Genomic DNA, 26,678 nt, shown 5'->3' with positions numbered 1-26,678 from the left:
ATTGAGAAGGAAATATTAGAGCTGTTAGAGATAATAAACACATAGTATTTCAAAATTAAGTTTTTTGCCTAGGTCAAATGATTTTATTTTGTTTTATGCAGCGGAGTAAGTGCTGCTAATTTATCCATCTGATAATATTCCAAGGCAGTATAAAAAAGGAATAGCTGAGCTAACTTATTACTTTGTGCTTTATAAACATTTTCTGTACATTTAAAAGTACGTTCTATGTTAAGTTAACACAGTATAGCATAAGCACAGGGTTTCTGAGCCATGGCATGCTCAGATTCTAATCCTGGCTTTGCCGAAGGTTTGTGTGACATTGGACAAGTTACTTAAACTTTGTGCTTTGATCTTTTTGTCTGTAAAATGGAAATAATGCTACTACGTGTGTCATAGAGCTGTTAAGAGGATTAAATGAGTTAATAACTCATACAGTAGCTAGAAAGGTGTTTATCTCATAGTGCCCAAAAATTTAGTTGTTATTTTCTTGAGGACTATAATTGCATTTTAGTTTTGTGATACCAGCTATTACTGGATATTTCAGTCTTGTTGAAGAAATAATACATGAAACAGTTTTAAAAGACTACAGTAGAGCAATTCAGGAACAGCCAAGTTACAAACTATATCCTAAAATTTCTGTAAAAGTTGAGAAAGAAAAATCTGTCCAAGGAGGCAGTGTGGGGGCCTATAGTAGTTAGTGAAGTACTGATTGTAGAGGACCTCCGCCTTACAGCATGAATACCTGTGGAGGATGAAATTGAGGCAGCCTGATATTTTAGATAGGGTAGCAGCAGGAGCAAAGAAAAATAATAAACTCTTTGTCAAATCCAAGAAATTCTCAAATTTAGAGGTAAACAATCAGAAATCAGTGATATAAGAAGACATGAAGGGATTACTTAAGTTTTTTGACAATAGCATTTGTCCAGTGTTTTTTAAATGGAAAGGGCTGTGCAGAGTGCTCTGCATGTTACAAAGATAAATAAAACTTTTCCCTTTCCTCCAGAAATGAACCCTGATGCATAAGACAGTTGAAGCAAGGTGAGGATTAAGTGATTAGAATTGGCTGTGTGAGAAACCGTCCACAGCCAAGATTCTGAACTATAATGCAGCTGTTCTGGTGCACGCTGCATTTTCTAGGTATTGTGGGAGTCGTTCTCTGAATCTGCGTCTAGACCCAGTTTATATTCTTTGCTTTAAATTGCATATTGCCATTGTAGTATTTACTTAGTTTGGCATAAGGTGTACCTAGTTTTCCTGAACCCTAAAACTCAAGAAGCAAACCCTTGACAAAACAGGAGTATCATATTTTAGTTTCATCATTTTTGTACTTCATTACAAATTAACCTGGTTTTCTATCAGCCATTTAAAAAGAAAGGATTTCATTTTTTTTTCTACTGCTGGAGAGAGGGTTTCAGATTATTAACGTTTTAGTGTAGTCGATGTATTTCCATCACATGTATTGTGGGGACTTGGCAATTTATCCTTTGCTCCCCAGCTCTCCTTACACAGCCACCCTCCGTCTCCCTTACCCACCTACCACTTTCATGAAGAGAATAAAACCAGTAAGAAGCTCAGGTACATAGTGTTTCATCACTGTCTCCCTTACTGCTTTTTTAATGACAGGCTGTGCTGTCATAAATACACTTGGGTTTGTTTGAATCACTAGAAAAGCCCAATATGATAAACGTAAACATGTGTGGTTTAAGATTTGCAGTCCTGCTTGATTTGCGTGGCAAGAAGAGTTCCCATGAAGGAAAGACCAGTTCTTCCCTCATCAGAAAGTTTTACTACTCGCCAGGATCTCCAAGGTAAATTTCCTCTCCAAAGAAGACCAAAGGAATCATTTTAGAATACTTACATATTTGGGAATGCAAGGACTGTATTTAGAAGACTGTAAGGATGCTAGTACTAGCAATTGCTGCTGCAGTAGAAATGTCAAGGAGTTGGAGGACCGGAGAGAGAGCCACTGGCTCTCACTGTATACCCTTTTGTTCCATGTACTTATGCTACCTAGTTTAAATAAATACATTTAAATCTTGTTAAAATTTAATTGTTTCTGGCTGGGCACGGTGGCTCACACCTGTAACCCCAACACTTTGGGAGGCTGAGGCAGGAGGATCACTTGAGGTCAGGAGTTCAAAGCCAGCCTGGCCAACATGGCAAAACCTCATCCGTATTAAAAATACAAAAATTAGCCAAATGTGGTGGTACACGCCTGTAATCCCAGCTACTTGAGCATCTGATTCACAAGAGTCGTTTGACCCCAGGAGGTAGAGGTTGCAGTGAGCTGAGATCGCACCACTGCACTCCAGCCTGGACGATAGAGTGAGACTCTGTCTCAAAAAAAAAAAAAAAAAAAAATTATTTCCGTAAAGAATAGATCAACATGTAGGTATAATGCCTGCTGTTACTTAATAGGCAAGATCACATCTCTGGATACCAGCACCATGAGAGCAGCCATGAAACCAGGCTGGGAGGACCTGGTAAGAAGGTGTATTCAGAAGTTCCATGCGCAGCATGAAGGAGAATCTGTGTCCTATGCTAAGAGGCATCATCATGAAGGTAAGCATCTCTAAATGATTTTTCTTAAATTATTGCTTCCTGTGGGAGCTTTCTCTCAATGATTCCTGGAGTTCACCTTGGGAACAGAGCTGGTGACTGTTCTCGTGAGCTGTCTCATCTGGCCCCAGTGTTGCCATCTAAAGGAAAATTTAACAGGAGAACCTGTAGGACAGAAGAGTGATGAAAGTAGAACAGGAGATGATAGTGTCACAGAGGCAGGCAAAAGGAGGAAGAAAGAGGTCATTTTCTTTGATCCAGGGGCTTCTAGATATGTGGCAAGATTATAAGTACCATCTAATGAAAAGAAATATTAACGATTCAGTTAGAATCTGAATATAAGAGTAAGTGGAATTTTGGAGAGTGAGTGAACCCCTGGTGAAGGTAACAGTGGGACCCCAAGCCCTTCTTCAAGGTGGTAACCAACAAAGACTATCCAGGTGTTTCTAGAGGGCCCAAAAGTTGACACAACTTGTCTCAGCTCACAGACTTAAGCAATAGGACAGCTGGAACTGAGCCCAAGACTTCAGTAATAACAGCAGCCCTTATTGAGCACCTGGTCTTTGTGTGGCATTATCCCTTTTGCCTCCTCTCACTGGCCCTCACACCAAGCCTGTGATGTGAACATCACGTCTCTCACTCTGGACAAGGGGACGAGGAGGTTCAGGCAAGTGAAATGACTGACTCTCTAGCATTCAGTGTCAGTGCAGGACGTCCATCTGAGCTCATTTTGGTCACTGTCATGCTGCTTCCGAAGGTCTTCCCAAAGAATCACTTTTTCTCAAGTGCATTGTTGTTTTCTGTTAAAGAGGTAGGAACCAAAAAAAAAAAAAATTCTTTTGCTTTAGTATGTGCTAATTTGGGGAGGGAGACTGTCCTTCTCTCTGTGTCCCAGCAGTGCGGTTGGCCAGGGCTCCACATGCACTGTCAGCTGCACCATGCTGCACGTGAGGGACTCATGCAGTGCAGTGCAGCTTGTAACTCAGCTTCAACAGTTGTCTGCATCCTTGCAGAAAAAAATTTGTAACTAGTTATTGAAAATGGAGTTTGAGTTTGTCATCATCCACCTAATGTGCATCTGGCACTTTACCAATAGTGTTGGTATGTTTAAACTTTATGCTTTTTAGATCACTTATAAAAAAGCAAAAATCTTAATAAATGACCTGTTTCTCCCATGCCCTTTTTTCCCCTCATCTTATTCATTCTTTTCATCCTATTCATCCTGTTTTTTAGAAATAAGTGCATAATCCAACAACTTGTGTCTTCCGTCATTTTTCTTTAAGTTTGAGAGAATACAAGGAAATAATGATGCTACATTGACAGAAATCAATATTTAACCTACTGTTTCATTACATCTGGTTTAAAATAGGAAGAATAGTAATAACAAAAACTAAGAAACTGGCATAAGCAAACATGTTCAGCATCCTTGGGTCCTGAGTTTAATTCTTTGACAACCTGATTGCTTACAAAAGGATTTACACAGATGGACCAGGCACTGCACTAGATTTAAACAGATGGGACCCACTGGAAGGAAACCCCGTATAGACATTTCAAACTTTTGAAATAGGTAAGATCAGGGATGATCAGTTACATTGAACAGAAATCTACTGCAAAGCGTTGTTTAAATGGAGGCACTTCCTAAATGTGTTCAGGTGCGTGCTCACAGATACCTACTTTTCAGAGGTGTTGGATGTAGACCAAGAGGAAATGAAAATCTTTAGGGATCACAGCCAAGGTCAGGTAAAATTCTGAAATTATAAGCCATTGGAAATATAAGTCTTACTATAAAAAATTACATTTATGTCATCTTTTAGACACTTTGTGCAAAGCAAGATACTCACATGTTCAGTAATTCATTTTCAGTACTTCCACTTCAGACTAACATTGTGCAACAATTGATGGCAGAAAGCGAAACCTAAATGTAGTATCTAACTGAAACTGCAGAGAGGAGTCATTAGACAAATTGCTTAAAGTGAAATTTTACGAAGAAATTAGAATCCACATTATATGTCAGCCCCTCTCTCTCTCTCTCTTTCTCTCTCTCTCTCTCTCTCTCTCTCTCTCTCTCTCTCTCTCTCTCACTTGTGGCAGTTTTGTGGCATGGTGAATACACATGGTTGCTTTAGGGGTAACTATTCAACCCACAAAATTTGTGCTGAGGATTATGTGATAGCAACATAGTAGCCTTGTTAAAATGGTTTAAGAGGAACTAAATTCTATGTCTTTTTTTTTTAACTGAATTGAAATGTTCTTTTTTAATAGGTGATATAAGACAGCTATAAAACATAGTAGCTTTAAAAGATAAATCTCAATTCTTTTAAGAGAAATTATATTAACCTAGTTGATTTGTGTTCTATTTTGTTATTGTCTTGAAAATGGAAACACCTGATCCCTTATCTAAAAGTTAAACCAATTCCAGTGTTGCTAAGATTTGCACTTTTATTGTTTCAGTTTTGTTTAGCCTTTTTTTCTCTGAATAGATTCTTCTGATTGTTTATCTTTTACTTCCTGTTGTCCTAACCACATAAATAATACTTCTTACACAGTGAGAAACAGGACTGGGGGAGAGTAGTGTGTGAGATGATGGATTGAACAGTACGTAATTTCTAGATGAATATTCAGAGAACATATTAAATGTCATAAATTTTATTTTCATATTTGTATTAGTTTTACAAGGAAATTAAAGTCATATTGTATACGTAAGAGATACCCTGTTTATACATTGTGTTGTTTTCTACCATTTTAAGCAAATCATTATAAAGCTTGTTTGAGCAGTTAAATGGTTTACACTGTTTTGCCATAATAATAAAGATTTTAAGAACACAGTTTGAGGGTCCAGGCTCTTACTCCTTTTCATAAGGAAAACAGATAATTGAGGTTATTGGTATTTTCAGTGAAAAGTAAATGTGCTTTTAAAATGTTATGTTTTAATCTCATGAAGTATTACTTATAACTCTTTACATGCTGGTGGGAAACTATTATGAAACTTAATGAAGTTGATTACTCTTATTATGTCTTGTCCTCCCCGACCCCTCAATTTTTTTTTCTAAACGTGCCTTCTGTTTCCTTGCTTGCCTGCAGTACTGAGACAAGGATTGGCATTCAGTCAAATCTATCGTTTTTCCTTGTCTGATGGCACTCTTGTTGCTGCACAAACGAAGAGCAAACTCATCCGTTCTCAGACTACTAATGAACCTCAACTTGTAATATCTTTACATATGCTTCACAGGTAATCCTAGTTCTAAGAAGTCATTTTCCATTTCCAAGTTAAGAGGAGATATTACAAAAGCAGCAAATTATTTTAGAGCTTTGAGGATTTGTTAGACATTTCTTCTCATCAATCCCAGTAATGTAAAATATAAAATTAAATTGTTATTAGCTGTTGGCTAAAAGACAATTCATAATATAATTGGCCCTCTGTATCCATGGCTTCTGCATCCCAGGAGTCAACCAACCACAGATGGAAAATATTTGGGGGAAAAAAAAAATATATATATATATATATATGTAATGTTATACTGTATTATTTGTATTATAACTATATTTACACTGTATCAGGTATTATAAGAAATTATTTCTAGAAATGATTTAAAGTATATAGGAGGATGTGTGTAGGTTATATGCAAAAATTATGCTATTGATTTCAGGGACTTGAGCATCCAGGGTGGAGGCTAGAACCAGTCCCCCATATAACCAAAGAACAACTGTACTGGCAAAGTAGGACTCTACTTTGAATTTTAGCCTTAACATTAGTGAATTGTAAAACCCAGTTGGCACTAAGTTTGCTTAGACATGATTGCCCATTACATTGAAAAAGGGAAATTTATTGATCAGCTCCCAGTAGCAACAAATGCAGGGCAGGAATATTGATGTCACTAGTATGATTTCTGTTCCTGTGTGTTTAAATGTAGAACTGTTTGGTTTTTTGTTTTGTTTTGTTTTTTGTTTTTTTTTTTGAGGCAGAGTCTTGCTCTGTCTCCCAGACTGGAGTGCAGTGGCGCGATCTCAGCTCACTGCAACCTCTGCCTCTTGGGTTCAGGCAATTCTTGTGCCTCCACCTCCTGAGTAGCTGTGATTACAGGCATGCGCCAGCCTTGAGTGATCCTTCCACCTTGGCCTCCCAAATTGCTGGAATTACAGGTGTGGACTACCACGCCCAGCCTAAATCTAGAACTTTCTATGTATATATTTACAAATAATATTTTAGATTTTTGTTCTCTGGTTCAAATTAACTTCTCAACATTAGACCTTAAATTGAAGGGTAATAAACATTTTCATAAAAAAGTGAAGATAAAGAAATTGAATGTTGATTTTTAAATAAATGTCATAAACCATATTGTCTTAGAGCACATATTTAGGAAAATGATTAAATTTCATTAGTTATCTAAATATTTATGCTTATGCTGTGGAAAACTTTATGAGGTCCTATCAGTAAATATATAACGTTGCTCTGGCTGAGGAGTTCCATTTTATCACATTTCTCAATTCACTGTTTAGGAGTAAAAAAATCAGGCAACTCTGTTTGCCAACTGTTAATAAATCTAACCTCAAACTGAAACAATTTGAAAGTGATTACAGATGTGGCAAATTTCACCCACCTAACGAAAAGCTGATGTTTGACAATTTGTGAAACCTGTTTTATTTGGATTTGTGAACACATTTGGTAACTCAAAAGTGACTGCCAAGGCTGTAAATTAAAGCTCATAGAACTTGCAAAATCATCTTGCTCAGAAAGCCTGCTTTTAGTCATTAGTAAGGAGATGGAATGGAGTTATCCAGAAGTAGAAGAATAAGATCCCAAACTAAAGTCACTCTGAACTTCCCTTCCCATGCTGTTGGCTCTGAGGTCTTGCTCTGACTTGGAGGGGTGTGGGGTGAGGAGATGAGTGGAAATCTGTTAAACAAGGTGATCTAATTCTAAACAGTTTTAGTAACTATTAGTTCTAGAACTGGCAGAGTTTCTCTTAACAGTTAGGGGCAAGTTGTTTTCCCCTAAGCGTGTTTATCTTGAGCCAAGTAGTAAATATCAGAGCTCTGGGCTTACAGATGTGTCTATTGTTAGGAATTATAATCTCTGGAAAAAAAACTGAAGACAGCTCTACTCATTTCTTTAAGACAGTACAAGCTCTCAACTACTCATGAGAAAGATGTATTATGTAATTGGAACCCTGTTAATGTCTTGTCTAGTAAATGCAATTTAAATACAGTAGTAGTCAAATTTAAACACACCCCCTCTGTAAAACCAGACATCTTAATGAGTTGCCTGAAAAACATCCCTCTTGGTCCAACACTGTACATGTTCAGTCTTGTCAATAATTGCAGATGATTTCAACAAAGTATTATCTATCCTTAAAATGTAGCCTGTTCTTTTAAGGTGAAGAGGCCATATCATTTTTAAAAATTAATAACAACTTGCTAAGTATTTTTCCTTTTATCTTACATTTTTTTCTTTTCTCGTTATACAGAGAGCAGAATGTGTGTGTGATGAATCCGGATCTGACTGGACAAACGATGGGGAAGCCACTGAATCCAATTAGCTCTAACAGCCCTGCCCATCAGGCCCTGTGCAGTGGGAACCCAGGTCAGGACATGACCCTCAGTAGCAATATAAATTTTCCCATAAATGGCCCAAAGGAACAAATGGGCATGCCCATGGGCAGGTTTGGTGGTTCTGGGGGAATGAACCATGTGTCAGGCATGCAAGCAACCACTCCTCAGGGTAGTAACTATGCACTCAAAATGAACAGCCCCTCACAAAGCAGCCCTGGCATGAATCCAGGACAGCCCACCTCCATGCTTTCACCAAGGCATCGCATGAGCCCTGGAGTGGCTGGCAGCCCTCGAATCCCACCCAGTCAGTTTTCCCCTGCAGGAAGCTTGCATTCCCCTGTGGGAGTTTGCAGCAGCACAGGAAATAGCCATAGTTATACCAACAGCTCCCTCAATGCACTTCAGGCCCTCAGCGAGGGGCACGGGGTCTCATTAGGGTCATCGTTGGCTTCACCAGACCTAAAAATGGGCAATTTGCAAAACTCCCCAGTTAATATGAATCCTCCCCCACTCAGCAAGATGGGAAGCTTGGACTCAAAAGACTGTTTTGGACTATATGGGGAGCCCTCTGAAGGTACAACTGGACAAGCAGAGAGCAGCTGCCATCCTGGAGAGCAAAAGGAAACAAATGACCCCAACCTGCCCCCGGCCGTGAGCAGTGAGAGAGCTGACGGGCAGAGCAGACTGCATGACAGCAAAGGGCAGACCAAACTCCTGCAGCTGCTGACCACCAAATCTGATCAGATGGAGCCCTCGCCCTTAGCCAGCTCTTTGTCGGATACAAACAAAGACTCCACAGGTAGCTTGCCTGGTTCTGGGTCTACACATGGAACCTCGCTCAAGGAGAAGCATAAAATTTTGCACAGACTCTTGCAGGACAGCAGTTCCCCTGTGGACTTGGCCAAGTTAACAGCAGAAGCCACAGGCAAAGACCTGAGCCAGGAGTCCAGCAGCACAGCTCCTGGATCAGAAGTGACTATTAAACAAGAGCCGGTGAGCCCCAAGAAGAAAGAGAATGCACTACTTCGCTATTTGCTAGATAAAGATGATACTAAAGATATTGGTTTACCAGAAATAACCCCCAAACTTGAGCGACTGGACAGTAAGACAGATCCTGCCAGTAACACAAAATTAATAGCAATGAAAACTGAGAAGGAGGAGATGAGCTTTGAGCCTGGTGACCAGGTAAGTTTTATCACATCTTCTCGCAGGTGTACTAATCTGTATCCATCAAGGATTTTCTCCATAGGGGCATTTTGAAGTCTCAGGTGATTGGATAAAAATAAGCTTTCTCCTTTGTTGTTCTTATCTTGAAAATCTCGCTGAAGCTGTGTGTTTCAAATACTCTCCTAGCAGAGTGACATTGTTATAGAACATAGGTGGGCAGGCCTTTTTTTGTGAGGACCAAATGTAAGTATTTTAGGCTTTGCAGGCCATATAGTCTCTGTCACAGCCATTCAAATCCACCATTGTAGTGCAAAAGCAGCCACAGACACTGTGTAAACAAACTTGAATATGACTTTGCTCCGATAAAACATTGCTTATAGACACTGAAATTTGAATTTCATGGAATTATCATGTGTCACAAAATATTTAAAATGTTTTTAACCATTAAAAAAATGTAAATTCATTCTTAGCTCATACAAAAACAAGATTTAGCCCACAGGCTGGTGGTAGTTTGCTGACCTCTGTTATAGAAGCTGCCTGAATTGGAGATAATCACTTCCTTGAAACTGGGCTTTGTCAGAACAGATGTAATTGAATTATTTCTTATTTACCTTTCTCTCTTTTTAAGATCAGAGTTTAACTGGTTTTGAAACCCAATGAAGGTCGTTCTACCTCTCTTTATTCTTAACTAAACTTCTGATTAATGCAAAAGAATTTCTTAGACCACTGGTATAAAAAATATTTAAGAGGGAAAGGGATAGTAGAAAGGAGAAAGAAAGATTGAACTGATATTAGTACGTCTGAGCCATGGTATGTAAATTCAAAACTAGAATAATAGGCTACATTATGTGCTCTTCTTGTCTGAAAAATAAGTTCCCTGAAAAAATCCAGGATACCTTAAGTGATATTGAAAATAATTCTTATTTATACTTGACAAATTAAAATTGTATATATTTATGGTATACAACATGTTGTTTTGAAATACATATCCTGGAATGGCTAGACCAAGCTAATTAACAAATACATTACCTCACATACTTTTTGGGGTACAAACACTTAAAATCTATTAGTGATTTTCAGGCATATAATACATTGTTACTAACTGTAGCCACAGTGTTGTACAATAGATCTCTTGAACTTACTCTTCCCGGCTAACTGAAATTTGTATCCTTTGACCAACATCTCCTCAACCTTCCACCCCAAATCATTCTTGATAATCCTCTAAGGAGATAATGACATCACAGGGAAAAAGTAAGCTATTTTTCTTTATTAAAAAAACAAAAACAGACTGGGTGAGGTGGCTCATGCTTGTAATCCCAACACTTTGGGAGGCCAAGGTGGAGGACTGCTTGAGGACAAGAGTTCAAGACCAGCCTGGGCAGCATGATGAAACCCCATCTCTAGAAAACATAAAAAATTAGCTAGGTGTGGTGGCATGCACCTGTAGTCTCAGCTACTCAGGAGGCTGAGGCTGCTTGAGCCCAGGAGTTGGAGGCTGCAGTGAGCTATGACTGCACCACTGCACTCCAGCCTAGGCAATAGATTGAGACCCTGTCTCAAAAAATAAAAACCCATTTAAAGAAAACATGGGTTATTAACAGCCACAGTGACTTGGCATGAGACGTTTCCTAGGGAATCAATGATCAAAGACTTTACCCTAGCCATCACTTTTCTCTAGTCCCTGAATATGCCCTATACTTCTTATCTGTTCTTGGGTCATGATTGGTTAAGAAGTGAAGAAGCCAAGAGGGCTTTCCTACTTTAAATGACTCAAGGTTTGTCCTTGAAATTTGTTTTGCAAGAGGATATTTCGTGGGTCAGTGTCTTCAATGGATGGAGAGAGGAAAAGCACACCCCTTGCTGTACCTTGGAGCTCTGCTGAGTCGGTAGAGCTAACCCAGAGGCAGGTCTGGGGTTGAGAGCCATCCTCAGGGAAGCCAAGGCCACACTTGCTCTTCTAGCTGGGCTCCATCTAGGCTTCTAAGCACTTGGCTTCCTTATTTCTTTCACTTTGATGTCTCGACAGCTGCTACCATTCCTAAAGGTCAGATACAATTTTTCAAACCTTCATGTCCTTCACAGGGGAAGCGGAGCCAAATTATATAAACATCTTGGGTGATTAATCCTTAAACTTAGATATTAGTGCAAGGTTCTATTAGCAGCTGTTCCGTAACACTGTAAAATCATTAAATGGGGAAACTGGTGTCTCAGCAGAAAATTAATAGCAATGTCTTGAATAAAGTGAAATGTAAAACCATATTAACACCTGTAAGTGTTTTAATCTTTTGAGGTGTACTAGATTAGAATCTACACAGCTAGTGGTAATCCAGAGTGGCAGGCACAGACAATGGCACTCCGGTCTCTTGACACATGCTGGAGGGCAAGATGGTCTCCCCTAGCTTAGTGTCTAATGTGGCGAGGCCTTCCCTGTGTAAACAATTTATTTCTATCCTAGGCCTGATCTGAGGCCCTAGGGACTTAGAGGGTCAAGGAAAGGGGCCACTCTTTGGTATTTCTGTATTTATTTATGTGATTTCACTAACTTCAGACAAGAAACTGACAAAAGAGGAGTTTTTAAAAAACTCCTTGAGTCACTTGCAGTTTCAGGTTATTTATTTAGGAGAAATGTTTTTCTGATAAAAATTGTCTCACCTAGGAAACATAAAGTCCAGAGTGTAATCAGCACAGATCTGTTTTTTGGGGTGAATCAAAAAGCAGTGTACACAGGCACACATGCATGTGCACACACACAGAGGCACATATAGTAAGTATATTTTTCTTAATGAAATCCAGTCTCTGGTCTCGCCCTCCCTTTACTCTCATGTAAAACTCCACCAGAAGTACTGCTTTAGAGCAATTTTAACATCAAAAACATTGCAGCTTCAAAAGTTACCACAGGAAGTGTGCATTACCTATATTTAGATCAAAGTTAGAATGACTTACTTTAAGAAAAAAACAATGATTCTTTCACCTCTTGCTCACCTTCACTGTTTCCAAATACAGGTTAATTGTATCTCCTATTGATTGCTGTACAAACTTATTGAAGACTTTTCTTTCATTTCAAGGGAATACAATAAGTTATTTAGTGAGATAAAACTATTAATGAGTCTGAATTGCACAGTTAACTGTCTTGTTATTTTGATTCAGAAAAGAGCCATTGACTGAGTGTGTGTTTAACCTATTACTAACTTATTAATGACAGGAAGTACTTCGATGGTGCTATTATACCCAAAATAGCATTTTTTACCGAGCAGAGTGGTTAAACATTTGTTTCTATAGCATTTCCTAACCAGCAGGAAACAGTAACAGAAAAATTTCCAATATGTTTACAGACTTTTAAGTTACATGCTTATTTACACAGTGGAACATGGTTGATACTTAACCAAACGATACTACTGGGTCCTTTGTAATGCTGCTGAGACACGTATGATAAGGGTTTGGAAATAGTCTAAAAAGAATTTCTTCTTGGTATTTGACTCCATTAGAAAGGCAAACCATATTTTAAACTGATAGTGTCCTGAAAATTTCTCTCCAGATGTGGTAGAATTGTATTACCATTTCTTAACAACTTTGTGTTAGGCAAATATGGTAAAATTATACTTTTTATTTAAAATATTTTGAAAAGATGCCTTGTAATTTATTAGAATACTGATGTTGTTTAAATGCTTGTGCTTTTTATATTTCCTGCAGAGAACAAGTTGATTTGACATGAAAAAATCCTAAAACCAGAAAAATGAAAAATTAAAGAAATCAAGTCTGATTTTCATTTTGTAGAACTTTTATAAAAATCTTTCTGACTCATTTTCTGCCTGAAATAGTTTAAACTAACAACTCAAATTGATGTGGCTAATTTGAGCATTCAAATAGATGCCTAAGCAAAACTTTGAAGTATCTTGGCAAAGCATTTTAAAGGAAGGCATTAATCTTTTTGTCTTGTAAAGAAATTGTGCCTAACAAAGTGGATAGAGACTAGAAGAACTTCTGATGAGAATTAAAGCCTACAAAAATTGAGGGGAGAAAATTTTTTAACAGAAACTTAATGTGATCAAATTTATTCCTTCCAAAACTTACATGAATACAGAAAAAAAAAAATTCTGTAGTCATCAAATGTTACTGTTAACCTGAGGGGTATAGATATTCTGAACTTTATCTCCTTGAAGAAGAACATGTAAAGTGAACTTACGACAATTAATGTTAAATGTGTACTCCATAAATTGACAAGGAATAAACACAGGCAAAGCAATATTATCTCTAGTTGGGAAAACTTCATAGTGCATTTTTCAGATGCCAAGCTTGAATGAATTCAAATAGTGTTCATAGTTTAAGCCTTCATAGAACTAGTTCCTTTTGATACTAAGAAGATCCTGAATGGCTTTCTTAAGAAAAATGTATTTAGGCCGGGCGCGATGGCTCACACCTGTAATCCCAACACTTTGGGAAGCCAAGGCAGGCAGATCATCTGAGGTTGGGAGTTCAAGACCAGCCTAGCCAACATGGTGAAACCCCATTTCTACTAAAAATATGAAAATGAGCCAGGTGTGGTTGTGCACACCTGTAGTTCCAGCTGTTGGGGAGGCTGAGGCAGGAGAATTGGTTGAACCTGGGAGGCGGAGGTTGCAGTGAGCCTAGATTACACCACTGCACTCCAGCCTGGGTGACAGAGTGAGACCTTGTCTCCAAAAAAAAAAAAAGGAAAAGTGTGAGTCTAGACTGTTCTTAATATATATTGTCAAAAGTTCCTTTTACATATGTCTGGGATTGGAAGCAAATATAAATGTATCCATTGAGAAATAACATACTTTACTTTTATTGTTTACATGGACCTATTTATTTTGCATATTTCTCTTAAAAGTAATCTGCAGAGCTTTCTCAAGAGGCAACTCATCACTTATTATAGCCCACCTCCCTCACCCCCACACATGGAGCTTCTACCTTTTAAAAATGCTCAACACAGGACAACATTGTAGTAGGGAAACTGGTTTTCATAGAACAGATATAACCTTCTCAGTTTATTAGAGGCTTTTTCTGATCTATCTTCATGACAAGTGTAAGGAAATTTACCACACATTTTAATGAAACATTTTCTGAAAAAGTAATGGAAATTATAGGAATTCCTATGAAAAAAATTACTGATTTGGGGAAGATTTTTTCAAGTTTGTGTTAATATGATTAAAAGAAATCATCGTGTTGACCCAGTGCCCATTACTTAGTTCTAGGCACTGTCCTTGGAGGGCAATCTATGTTTATACTGAGAATAACAGTTTATACCTTATGCATTCAGCAAAACATGATAAAGAAGATTACAGTGGAGTCAACTTTACATATGTATTTTAAGTACATAAAGTCAGTTTTATGTTCCTGGAAGAACAGATGGTTATTAAATGGTTATTTCAGTAGTATGAGCAGTTTTGCCCACCATTGAACTCAATGAATACCTGCCGTAGTGGAGTGATCATGAGGTGGGTGACATGACTTTGCTGGGTTTTGGTTCCCTTGTGGCTCTAATAGTGTGAACGTGTACCTATGGGCTTTTTAAATGCAGTATGGCCCCTACATAAACTACTTCACTTAGGACTCAGCCAAAGAAATAGTAATTTGCTGCCACTCTGGAGGAAAGACTGTTGCTGTTGGAGGAGATAGTCAGTGCGGTGCCTTCCTACAGAGCTTTAAGGATAATTTGACCTGTCTGTGACTGTTGGTACTTTAGGATGCTAACTTTGGAACCCAGCTCTTAATTCATAACTGACTCTCCTGTATTAGATACCTCCCTCTTTTGTTACAATTGAGTGGCTAAACTAGCTAAAAAATGGTCTTGTGATTGCTCTAACAATGCGTTAGGAAAATGGATCTCCCAATCATTGCTAAGCTAGTTGTCTCCGAGAAGAACCAAATAAAATCTCACTCCACTCTATTCTTCCTAACTTGAGAAATATTTCCAATCAAAAAACATCTCATATGGATGTTAAATTTGCTGTAAGTTGCAAAAATCTTAGCATATCCAACCTCTGCATGGGGAGGAATTGTATGTCAGATAAAAATGTAAGCCATCCTGCTTTCAGTGTAACTCATTATTAGACGTACGCCATGTATTTCATTTGATTTGCCAGTGTAGATGAAAGGAATAGTTGTGGTCAAGGATTCAAAGTCCAATGACTGAGGAAACTAACTTACGTTTTCCACTTACACATCAAGAAAATCGTTCGTACTACTTTCTGCACTAGAAAGCAATCCTAGCATGCACTATCTGATTTTAAATATCTGGCACATAGATAGGTTATATTTAAAAGAATATCTGTAAAATCTAGAATAAATTCCAGTTTAGCTTCCTAGCAGAAAAGTGCTAAGTGTGAAATAGTGGTGATACTTAGCTTATGTTAGTGCTTGAATTTTGTTTTTTTTTTTTTTAATGGAAGAGAAAACTTAAAAACATTTTTTATGGCTTCTGTAGACAGGCACGGTGGCTCTCTCCTGTAATCCCAGCACTTTGGGAAGCTGAGGCAGGAGGATTGCTTGAGCTCAGAGACCAGCCTGGGCAACAAAATGAGACCCCCATCTCTAAAAAAAAAAAAAAAATCAAAAAATTAGCCAGACATGGTGGTGGTGGTGCATGCCTGTGGTCCCAGCTACTGAGGAGGCTCAGGTGGCAGGATCACTTGAGCCCAGGAGATCAAGACTACAGGGATGAGTGTTTGCGCTACTGCTCGCCAGTCTGGGTGACAGAGCAAGACCCTTTCTCAGAAAAAAAAAAAAAAAAAAAACATTTTTATAGCTTCCGTATAATTAGGTTAATAGTGCTATGTCTGGGGGGCAACCAGTTTTTATCCTGCTTCCCTACCTTTGTTACCTAAGCTGGCAAAAGACTGGGAAAGCCATTGTCATTCAAAATTGAAAGTCCAAGCAGAAAAAAAGGACTACTCAAATTGAAAAGGCAGTGCTTAGTTCATGGATGCTTCAAGCTTATTTTGCTTCTCTCTCCCCACCCCTGTGTTCTTTTAAAGATTAAAAAAAAAAAAATCCTGAAGGGAAATGACTGTTTGTTAAATACTGATTGGGTGCAAATTTGGATTACATTATATGCCAGTTTTTTGTTGTTGTTATTTCTTAGGGAGTTTTGACGATAAAACCTAGACCTGGACCAAAGTCATAGTCTATTCATAATTAATTGGAAATATATATTCTTATGATTAATTGAATGATAAGCATAAAATAAAGGAGAATTTATAAATTGCCAATAAATCACAATGCTGGAAGAGAGCTTTCTTTCTAATTCAGCCATCTCTTTTTATAGATGAGGAAATTGAGGACCAAGAGATTAAATTACTTGTCCTTTGTTAACCTAATTTTTTAAAAGATGATCAATTATCTGTTAGGCCTGTGGTATGCAGGAATCTACCTATTTTATTTGGCTGTGGTGCCTTATGGCAGTTAGGTCAATGATTGCAAATGGGCTTGTGGTGTCTACTCTTAGAGTAGACTGGATAAACTCTTCTGTTTGTCAACTACAGCCTGGCAGTGAGCTGGACAACTTGGAGGAGATTTTGGATGATTTGCAGAATAGTCAATTACCACAGCTTTTCCCAGACACGAGGCCAGGCGCCCCTGCTGGATCAGTTGACAAGCAAGCCATCATCAATGACCTCATGCAACTCACAGCTGAAAACAGCCCTGTCACACCTGTTGGAGCCCAGAAAACAGCACTGCGAATTTCACAGAGCAGTGAGTATGAGAAATGGCTGGTTATGCCAAGAAATTTCCATATAATCACTATCAGAAACAGGGATTATTGAAGTCTGATGCAACCAGCTTAGTCACTTTAAGGTTTTTGTGATCAAATAGCACCATCTACTGTCCTGGTCTTTTGAAACAGTATTCAAAATGGTTCTCTCACATTCTCTTGTGGGTTAATTTAATCGGCACTGGACAGGGAGACTGACCTACATTGATGAAGTTCTTCAACTGATTGTCATATTTCCCTTCATTTCAGTGACTGCCTTCAGACATGGAGTTTATCCTGGATTTTATGTGTTTAATAGACAATGAAATACTGAAATATATAACATTTGGGAGCTATGCTGACTTTTTAGGGATAATACACTATTTAAAAATATTCTACTCTCCCAAACTGCTCAGCTGGTAGTAACAAAAAATAAATTTAAAAAAAAATAATAAAATATTCTACTAAAAGTATTTATACATGAAAGGGCTACACACATTAAAAATCTTGCCCTATCTCAGGAATCTTCATATAAACATCACTTGACGTGGAACTTTACGTTTCTAAATGTATTCTAAGTTAAGTTGTCTGTTTAGAAAAAACATCTTTTATCTTTTCATTTTAAAGTTTTGTAAGCTTAGGATAAACTTGTTTACTATGAACACTCAGTTTACAAACTTGATTAATACCTGAAGTTGTCTGATAATCTTGAATGGAAGAAAGTATCTGTTATGTAACAAGGCCATAATTTATGAAAGATAGATAACCTCTTCAGCGTTAAATTGGCAAAACAGAGTGATTTTTCCTTTTCAGATACAATTTGAGCCAATACCTGGCATTTGTTCTCAGATCAAAAATGGCAACCATCAGTCAAATCATAGAACATCTTTCATTGCTAGGTCTTTTCTCAAGTGATTTCTGACCATTCTGAAATAGGAAAAACAAAAGAAAGATGAGTTTGGGCCGGGCGTGGTGGTGGGCGCCTGTAATCCCAGCTACTCGGGAGGCTGAGGCAGGAGAATTGGTTGAACCCGGGAGGCGGAGGTTGCAGTGGTCCAAGATTGCGCTGCTGTACTCCAGCCTGGGCGACAGAGCGAAACTCCATCTCAGAACACACACACACACACACACACACACACACACACACACACACACGAAAGATTTGCATGTGACCTCTCAAACCTCACTCTTTCTTGGGCAATGGAGAGTTAATTGTGGATCATGGGAGATCACGAAGTCAAAAGAGTTGAGAATTGGGTAAGAAACACACTAGACAGGCTGGGCGCGGTCGCACGTGCCTGTAATCCCAGCACTTGGGGAGGCTGAGGCAGGTCGATCACCTGAGGTCAGGAGTTCAAGACCAGCCTGGCCAACATGGTGAAACCCCATCTCTACTACAAAAAATTTGCCGGGCATGGTGATGGGCGCCTGTAATCCCAGCTACTCGGGAGGCTGAGGCAGGAGAATTGCTTGAACCCAGAAGGTGGAGGTTGCAGTGAGCTGAGATCATGCCATTGCACTCCAGCGTGGACAACAAGAGTGAAACTCAGTCTCAAAAAAAAAAAACCAGACACACTAGACAGTCCATGCTCATTAGCCCTAGGGGAGGTTATGAAGGACTGTGTAGAATTTATGGTTTCTCCTCTTTCTGTAGCTCCTGGTGGTATTCAGATTATTGATGGCAACCTGATAACCAAACCTGAGGAAGTCATGATTAAGCACGCACATAATTTCCATTCTCAGCCCTAATTTTTAAAAATATTTTATTTCTATCATTGATGGTTAAGAACTTTTTCTTTTAAATGTGCTATTTCAGACTATGTTTATGTAATTCAGGAAAATAAAGTACTTGATGTTATGTAATAAGTTACTATAATTTGTAATATCTTAGTATTAAATTTAATAGCGTTAAATTATAGGTTGTCAGTGTGATGCTGGTCTAGTGCTTAGTACACAATAAATTCTTGTCAACTAGCTATAAAAATCATATCAAATCCAAATATGTCTAGAATTTAAAGAAGCTGTACTTTGAAAAGTAAGCAGGGTCCTACAGCTTTAATTTAATACTGCTTTAGGCAACAGAGTTCACACTTAAAATTTTTAACTTCTAAGGAGAGTAACCACTTTTAATCTAATTCTAATCCTAGGAAAGCCCAGTTAAGAAGTGATGTTCTAATATCCAAACCACGTATGTATAGGTTTGGTGATATATGTAAGAGATGTTAATAGCTTCATAGCTGTGAGAAAGCAGTACTCCTAAGTCTGAATATTATAACGTGAAAAAAATACTGGTTTAATTAGCAAATACAGTTATATATTTGAAATTACTATTGGGAGCCAGACACGGTGGCTCATGCCTGTAATCTCAGCACTTTGGGGGGCCAAGGCAGGAGGATCACTTGAGGCAAGAAGTTTGAGACCACCTTAGGCAATATAGTGAGACACTGTCTCTACAAAAAAATTTTAAAATTAGCCAGACCTGGTGGTACTTACCTGTAGTCCTAGCTACTCAGAAAGCTGAGGCAAGAGGATCTCTTAACCTCTTCTTAAGCCCAGGAGTTAAAAGCTGCAGTTAACTACAATTGTGCTGCTACACTCCAGCTGGCACAACAGAGTGAGACCCTGTATTAAAAAAAAAAAAAGGCTGGGCACAGTGGCTCAGGCCTGTAATCCCAGCACTTTGGGAGGCTGAGGCAGGCGGGTCACATGGTCAAGAGATCGAGACCATCCTGGCCAACATGGTGAAACCCCGTCTCTACTAAAAATACAAAAATTAGCTGGGCGTGGTGGCACAGCTGTAGTCCCAGCTACTCGGGAGGCTGAGGCAAGAGAATCACTTGAACCCTAGAGGCAGAGGTTGCAGTGAGCCGAGATCGGGCCACTGCACTGCAGCCTCGCAACAGAGCGAGACTCCGTCTCAAAAAAAAAAAAGAAAAAAAGAAAGAAAAAATTAGCCGGGCATGGTAGTGCACGCCTATAATCCCAGCTACTTGGGAGGCTGAAGCAGGAGAATCTCTTGAACCTCGGAGGCAGAGGTTGTAATGAGCCGAGATCGTGCCATTGCACTCTAGCTTGGGCAACAAGAGCGAAACTCTGTCTCAGAATAAAAAAAGAGAGAGAGAGAATGAATGAATGAATGAAATTACTGTTGGTGAGGAAGGTATATGGTAAATAATATACATGTGTTTGTTTTGTTTTGCAAGATCGTCAAGAATTAGAGACCAGTTGATTAGATCACACATCTATGCTTTGGGGTGCTGCATGTGTTTTTTGTCTGTGATTTTGTCTTTTATCTAGGTAGTTGGTCCCTGACATGCATACCTTTGTCATTTTACAGACATTGTCCCTAAACACTACTGTTAATATTATTTTCCATTATCCTATATTAACCTTCAATTTTCATTTGTTTTCTCCTTAGCTTTTAATAACCCACGACCAGGGCAACTGGGCAGGTTATTGCCAAACCAGAATTTACCACTTGACATCACATTGCAAAGCCCAACTGGTGCTGGACCTTTCCCACCAATCAGAAACAGTAGTCCCTACTCAGTGATACCTCAGCCAGGAATGATGGGTAATCAAGGGATGATAGGAAACCAAGGAAATTTAGGGAACAGTAGCACAGGTAAGGGGTCAAATGCACTGTTACTTTATTGGTGGGTTATTTAATTTAATGGTGTATTTATCCACATCAAACTAGTAGAATTTTTCAAGTGAACTTTTTATGTTAGAAAATAACATCTGAAAGTGAGAAAATTCTACAGATTTTCACTGTGAGAATGGCATGTGGGAAAGCCTTTGGGTGAGCTAACCATTTAATTCTGTGATTGTTACTTTTATGAGGTTTCCAACCATTAATCCTATAGCTGAGACTTATTTCACTTCTATCCCAGTTACTGTTCTAGGCATTGCAGGGTATATATAAAATTACTCCAGGGATAATTTACTGATACCTCAAAAACTTATGGATTGATTATTTGTGTTTGGAGAATTTCAGAATAAGAGCTTAAAATTCAACCAACCTTTTATACTTCTAGGTGATAAAATTCTTATTCCAAAAAGTACTAATTAAAAATAAAGAACTTTAAACAGTAATATGCCTGGCCTAATAGCTTTCAGATCTGGTCCCCAGCTCCCTTTTGAAGATGTAGGAAGTTGCCTGTGATCAGGTTTGGACGTTGACCTGCTATAATTGCAGGTGTCTGGCAATTTGCCTAGGCACATTTCCTAGGTAGTAGTCACTGTCTCAGTGGCCATTATATTCCCAAGCTTATATCCAGTTCAGATTGGAAGTCACTGCAGTAGCACTGATTGCTGTTGCCACCACATCCACATCCTGTACCCTGTGACATATTTTTATTATGGATATAGCAGGATGCTGTTTTCTAATGCAAAGCTGCTCACAGTTTATAGCTTTCTTCCTCTGTCTCAATGAGTCACTAGAAACAAAGGCATGGAAAGAAATCTTGTAAGAAGAACTTATAGTGGCAGGTGTTTTAACTGTTGGTATTTTATTTTTAGCCAAGCCTGTATCCCTATACACACATTGAGTGCTGTTTACACAGTTAACTGAATATAAGAGTTCAATTTAAGGGGAAGAAGTAGATTTTTAACTTTCTATTGTTTATAAGGAATTCATGGCAACTGTGAACTGTGCTGTATTAAGGTAACTTTTTCCTTCAGCAAATATTTATTGGGTGCCTGCCACATATGTCATGCACTGACTGCTTCACTAATTATATAGTCATATTCATTTCATTAAATATTCAGTAAACAAAGATTAATTTAAAATTTAAGATAAATAAAATATTGATTTATATAAAGTTCTATAAGAGAAAAAGGAGCCATGATTTATTAAGGCTTACCAGCAGAATACAAGAAGATATGAGTTCTTGTAGGAATCTTCTGCAGGAATTTGAGAATAGGCCTGTATTAAAATCCGAGCAGCCAAGAGAGCACTGGTGTCCAGCCTGTGAAGATCATACAGTACCCTCACGCTGTTTAAAAAAACAGACTAGGCCAGGCATGGTGGCTCATGCCTGTAATCCCAGCACTTTGGGAGGCCAAGGCGGGTGGATGACAAGGTCAGGAGTTCGAGACCATCCTGACCAACATGGTGAAACCTCATCTCCACTAAAAATACAAAAATTAAATGGGTGTGGTGGCGTGCACCTGTAATCCCGGCTACTCAGGAGGCTGAGGCAGGAGAATCACTTGAACCCAGGAGGCGGAGGTTGTAGTGAGCCGAGATCATACCACTGCACTCCAGCCTGGGCAACAGAGTGAGACTCCATCTCAAAAAAAAAAAAAACAAAAAAAACAAAACACAGACTGAGAGGGACTTTCCCAGTTATCATTGCAGTAATATTGTTGAATTATGGATCATTCTCTTTTTTGCTTTCTAGACTTCCTATAATCTTGTCATATTATTTAGATAACAGATTTTTAAAAAAATAAAATCCCTTTTTCCCATAATATTTTTCTATAGTTCAAATCTAATTCTAAAATGGTTTTTAAAATATGTGTTAATAGAATACCCTTCTAACTTTTTATTTTAGTTTATTTTTGAGACAGAGTCTTACTCTGTCACCCAGGCTGGAGTGCAGTGGCTCAATCACAGCTCACCATAGCTTCAACCTCCCAGGCTCAAGTGATCCTCCCACCTCAGCCTCCTGAGTAATTGGGACTACAGGCATCTGCCACCACGCCCGGCTAATTTTTGTATTTTTTATAGAGATGAGGCTTCCCCATGTTGCCCAGGCTGACCTCGAATTCCTGGGCTCAAGCAATCTGCCCACCGCAGCCTCCCTAAGTGCTGGGATTACAGACATGAGCCACCGCGCCTGGCCTCTTAACTTTAAAATCTAACTGACTACCTTTCACCCTTAATCATCACAGCACATTCTCATTTCGTAAGTGAAGAAACGCCCACAATGCATGTTCATTTGTTAAATATACCCTATTTTTAGTTGTTTATCGTAATTAAAGAAAATGAAAGCAGCCATATATTTGAAAGCAGAACCTTCATGTATCCATCATTAAACACTTCAAAATGAAGAGACCTCATTTGAAGAGTTTTCCCTTTAGAATATCAAGTCTTAGCAAATGTTTGGCCATTATCAGCATCCTGGGGGCCAGGACAGGACAGAGCAAACACAGTCCTGCTTAGCAGCGTTACGCTCTTATGTGTGGTCAGATAACTGTTAACACCTCAAAAAGGAAGGGATTTTTACAAATCTGTCCTAACCCATTCTAGGTCTGTATAGTCAGGAATACAGTGGATACAAGGCAAGGAACTCCCTTGCCTTGGCTATGAAGAACTACAGTAAATATCAGAAAGATCTATAAGTTCTCCATTGCTTAGAGGCTACTCTTGGTCAGTTTTGAAGTATACCCTGAAGGAGACTTGAGGATAAAGTCTCATATAGACTTCAAGATATCTTCTATGATTATCGTTTATAATGAGAGTATTGATTATCAGTTTTTACCTTATTCCTCTTGGCCTCTACCTCCCTTTTGGAAAGTAAAGCATTGACGTGTATATCAGCTAATGTGATTCACTTCCTGAGGAAGGAAGTTGGGGTTATCCACACGCCACGGCACCTGTTTCTAAGTACAAATGGGAACAATTTTAATAGCTGTTCTAAACTATAAAGAGCGGCAGGTCCATGTTATGAAAACTATGTAGTGATTGCCAATTGTTATTTCTTAGCCAAGGTCCCACATCTGCCCAATGAGAACATTAGCTATTGGCTAAGTGTGAATTAGAGAATGATTATTTTGTAGGGTAAGATCATCTGGTGTTCATACATGCTAAATATGTTTTCAGTTACTGCATCTCTCAGTTTTCTTTGGCTTGCATGCAGGAATGATTGGTAACAGTGCTTCTCGGCCTACTATGCCATCTGGAGAATGGGCACCGCAGAGTTCGGCTGTGAGAGTCACCTGTGCTGCTACCACCAGTGCCATGAACCGGCCAGTCCAAGGAGGTATGATTCGGAACCCAGCAGCCAGCATCCCCATGAGGCCCAGCAGCCAGCCTGGCCAAAGACAGACGCTTCAGTCTCAGGTCATGAATATAGGTAAGGTGGCTCTAGTGCTGTTTGCTTTTAACTTTTATGCTCTCTTAGAAAAGAGAGCTTCATAAGTTCTTTCAAGACATGCTTCTTATGGGCATTTTAGATAATCCTCCCATGAAGCTGCCGTAAGTGGGATTTTGCTGGACCTCTGTATGGAATTAGAATCTCAAAAGTTCTCCAGTCATATAAGAGACCCAACTACCTTTGAGATGTTTTATTTTTACTAAATTACCTAATTTCAACTTTGGGGAAGAAATGAATTATAATGTCACACTATTAATAAAGAAATAGGCCAGGCACGGTGGCTCACGCTTGTAATCCCAGCACTTTGGGAGGCCGAGGCAGGAGGATCACTTGAGGTCAGGAGTTCGAGACCAGCCTGGCCAACATGGTGAAACCCCATCTCTACTAAAATTACAAAAATTAGCTGGGTGTGGTGGTGGGCACCTGTAACCCCAGCTACTCAGGATGCTGAGGCAGGAGAGTCACTTGAACCCGGGAGGTGGAGGGTGCATTGAGCCAAGATGACACCACTGCACTCAAGCCTGGGCAGCAGAGCAAGACTCTGTCTCAAAAAAAAAAAAAAAAAAAAAAACTTAGGTGGTACAGCAGTAGTTTCTAACGCTGTGTGATCATCAGAACAATATCAGGAACTTCAAATGCAGATTCCTGGGCCACCACCTAGACTACTAAATCAGACTATCCCAGGCCCTCACTGAAGGTTGCAAGGTCTTACAGAACATCTCACAGAATGTGAGGATTACTAGAATTCTATTTGGAGACAGTTCACATATTATTAAAATTGATGGTCTGATACATCATGTGATGCCATTTATATGAAATGTCCAGAATGAGCAAATCTGTAGAGACAGAAAGTAAAGTAGTGGTTACCTAGGGCCAGGAGTTGTGGGGAGGGGCTCAGGTAGGAAGTAGGGAGTGACTCCTAATGAGTAATGGGTTTCTTTTTGGGGGAATGAAAGTGTTCTGAAGTTGATTGTGGTGTGATGGTTGTACAACTCTGAATATACTAAAACTCATTGTACTCTTTAAATAGGTGAATTGTATGTTATGTGAATTATCTCTCAAAGCTGTTATATTTTAAAAATTAATGGTCTGTACAACTCATACTTGAGATTATTTCCTTTATCATTGACATGTTAGCCCTCCTCTTGTACATTAGCATAATTCCAATAAGTTAATGTTTATGTTCTTTTCATATACTTAGATATTGCACAATGAGGAAGAGCTAAATAATTCACAAAAAGATGCCAGGCACTGTGGGAGGCTGAGGTAGGCAGATCACCTGAGGTCAGGAGTTTGAGACCAGCCTGGCCAACATGGTGAAACCCGGTCTCTGCTAAAAATACAAAAATTAGCCGGGGGTGGTGGCGCATACCTGTAATCCCAGCTACTCAGGAGGTTGCGGTAGGGAAATCGCTTGAACCCGGGAGACAGAGGTTGCAGTGAGCTGTGACTGCAACACTGCATTCCAGCCTGGGCAACAGAGTGAGACTCCTCCTCAAAAAAAAAAAAAAGATGGCCAGCGTTGTTTTGACAAGACAGTGTAGAATTTTCATCCTAACTTGGCATTAGTTTTCTTACCTATTTAATTGTTCAGCATATTTTGGCTTATTGTTTCTCAGAGATGGCATTTATATTGCCTTACTACATTGAATATACTTAATGAGTGATTCTCAAACATAAATTTGTATAATTTGACAGCACGAAAAATGCTAAAAACTGATTTCTGTGCAAAATTAAATGAGAAATTTAAAAATATTTATTGATTAAAAATCATAATAGTGAGTACCTTATATCCAGAAATGTAATTTATTCTCAGTCTTCACTGAAGAGCATCTGGCTCTTGAGCTGGAAATATGGCTCTATAAGCTTTCTTGTATAGCTGAGTTTCTCTGATTTTTAATAAACTCCAAAAGCTATTAATTCAACAGAAAATTATCTTTTGGAATGGAATACAGGTCTACAGATAATGATGATAATATAATTTTTAAAAGCTCATCTCATCCATTGGCTTTAAAGCCTTACGAAGAACTTCAGAGAAAGAGTGCTTGTGGGCTGTCTTGGCCTCCTTTCTGCTCTGCTCTTTCTCTGGTAGGGGAGCCAGCTGAAGTACAGTTAGTCGACGTTCAGGAGCCAGCAGTCTCGACATGGTGCAGCACCCTGATTCCCAGTCAAAGAGTCTGCAAGGCCAAAACTATTTTCATACTAATCCTAAAACACTGTTGGCTTCTTCACTCTTATTATCGCCCAAGCGTTATGGTAGAGTTTTCCAGAAATTTTACATGCTATATGATATCACAGAAGATGAAATGCGAAAACACAGGATTTCACTCTATTCCATTAACCCAGGCATTAAAGCTATTTGCAGAAATGTAAAACGATGCCAATAAAAGAATTTTTTTAATTTTGCAATCAAAAATCTTATTTCTTCCGCTTACTTGGATCTAGAAAAAAATCTTTTAACATATAATTCATTTATTGTGATTTTTAAATGAATCTACACTTTTTTCTGTTTTCTCAATTTCAATTTCCAGTACAGTAAATATCAGTAAGATATAACGCACATGAATAAAAACTTTTTTGAGTAT

At 38.7% G+C, this 26,678-nt stretch overlaps 1 protein-coding gene across 17 annotated transcripts in view; it reads left to right on the top strand.

Annotated features, from left to right (window-relative positions):
- NCOA2 (nuclear receptor coactivator 2) overlaps window positions 1-26,678 on the top strand; it is a 301,642-nt gene that overhangs the window by 246,017 nt on the left and 28,947 nt on the right. For 13 of the 17 annotated variants that reach the window (XM_055116652.2, XM_055116644.2, XM_055116648.2 and 10 more), the window contains 7 exons: window positions 1,707-1,808; window positions 2,419-2,562; window positions 5,641-5,788; window positions 8,025-9,294; window positions 16,782-16,992; window positions 20,409-20,615; window positions 23,857-24,072. In XM_055116652.2, the coding sequence (XP_054972627.2) occupies window positions 1,707-1,808; window positions 2,419-2,562; window positions 5,641-5,788; window positions 8,025-9,294; window positions 16,782-16,992; window positions 20,409-20,615; window positions 23,857-24,072 (2,298 nt within the window). The remainder of the gene's footprint in view (window positions 1-1,706; window positions 1,809-2,418; window positions 2,563-5,640; window positions 5,789-8,024; window positions 9,295-16,781; window positions 16,993-20,408; window positions 20,616-23,856; window positions 24,073-26,678) is intronic. The other 4 variants (XM_055116654.2, XM_063606817.1, XM_034966218.3 and 1 more) reach the window with 1 other exon arrangement.

Source organism: Pan paniscus, chromosome 7 (assembly GCF_029289425.2).
Source record: "Pan paniscus chromosome 7, NHGRI_mPanPan1-v2.0_pri, whole genome shotgun sequence".
Classification (NCBI taxonomy): domain Eukaryota; kingdom Metazoa; phylum Chordata; class Mammalia; order Primates; family Hominidae; genus Pan; species Pan paniscus.
The sequence above is the reverse complement of the archived record's forward strand: the minus strand, read 5'-3'. Positions and strand labels throughout refer to the sequence as shown.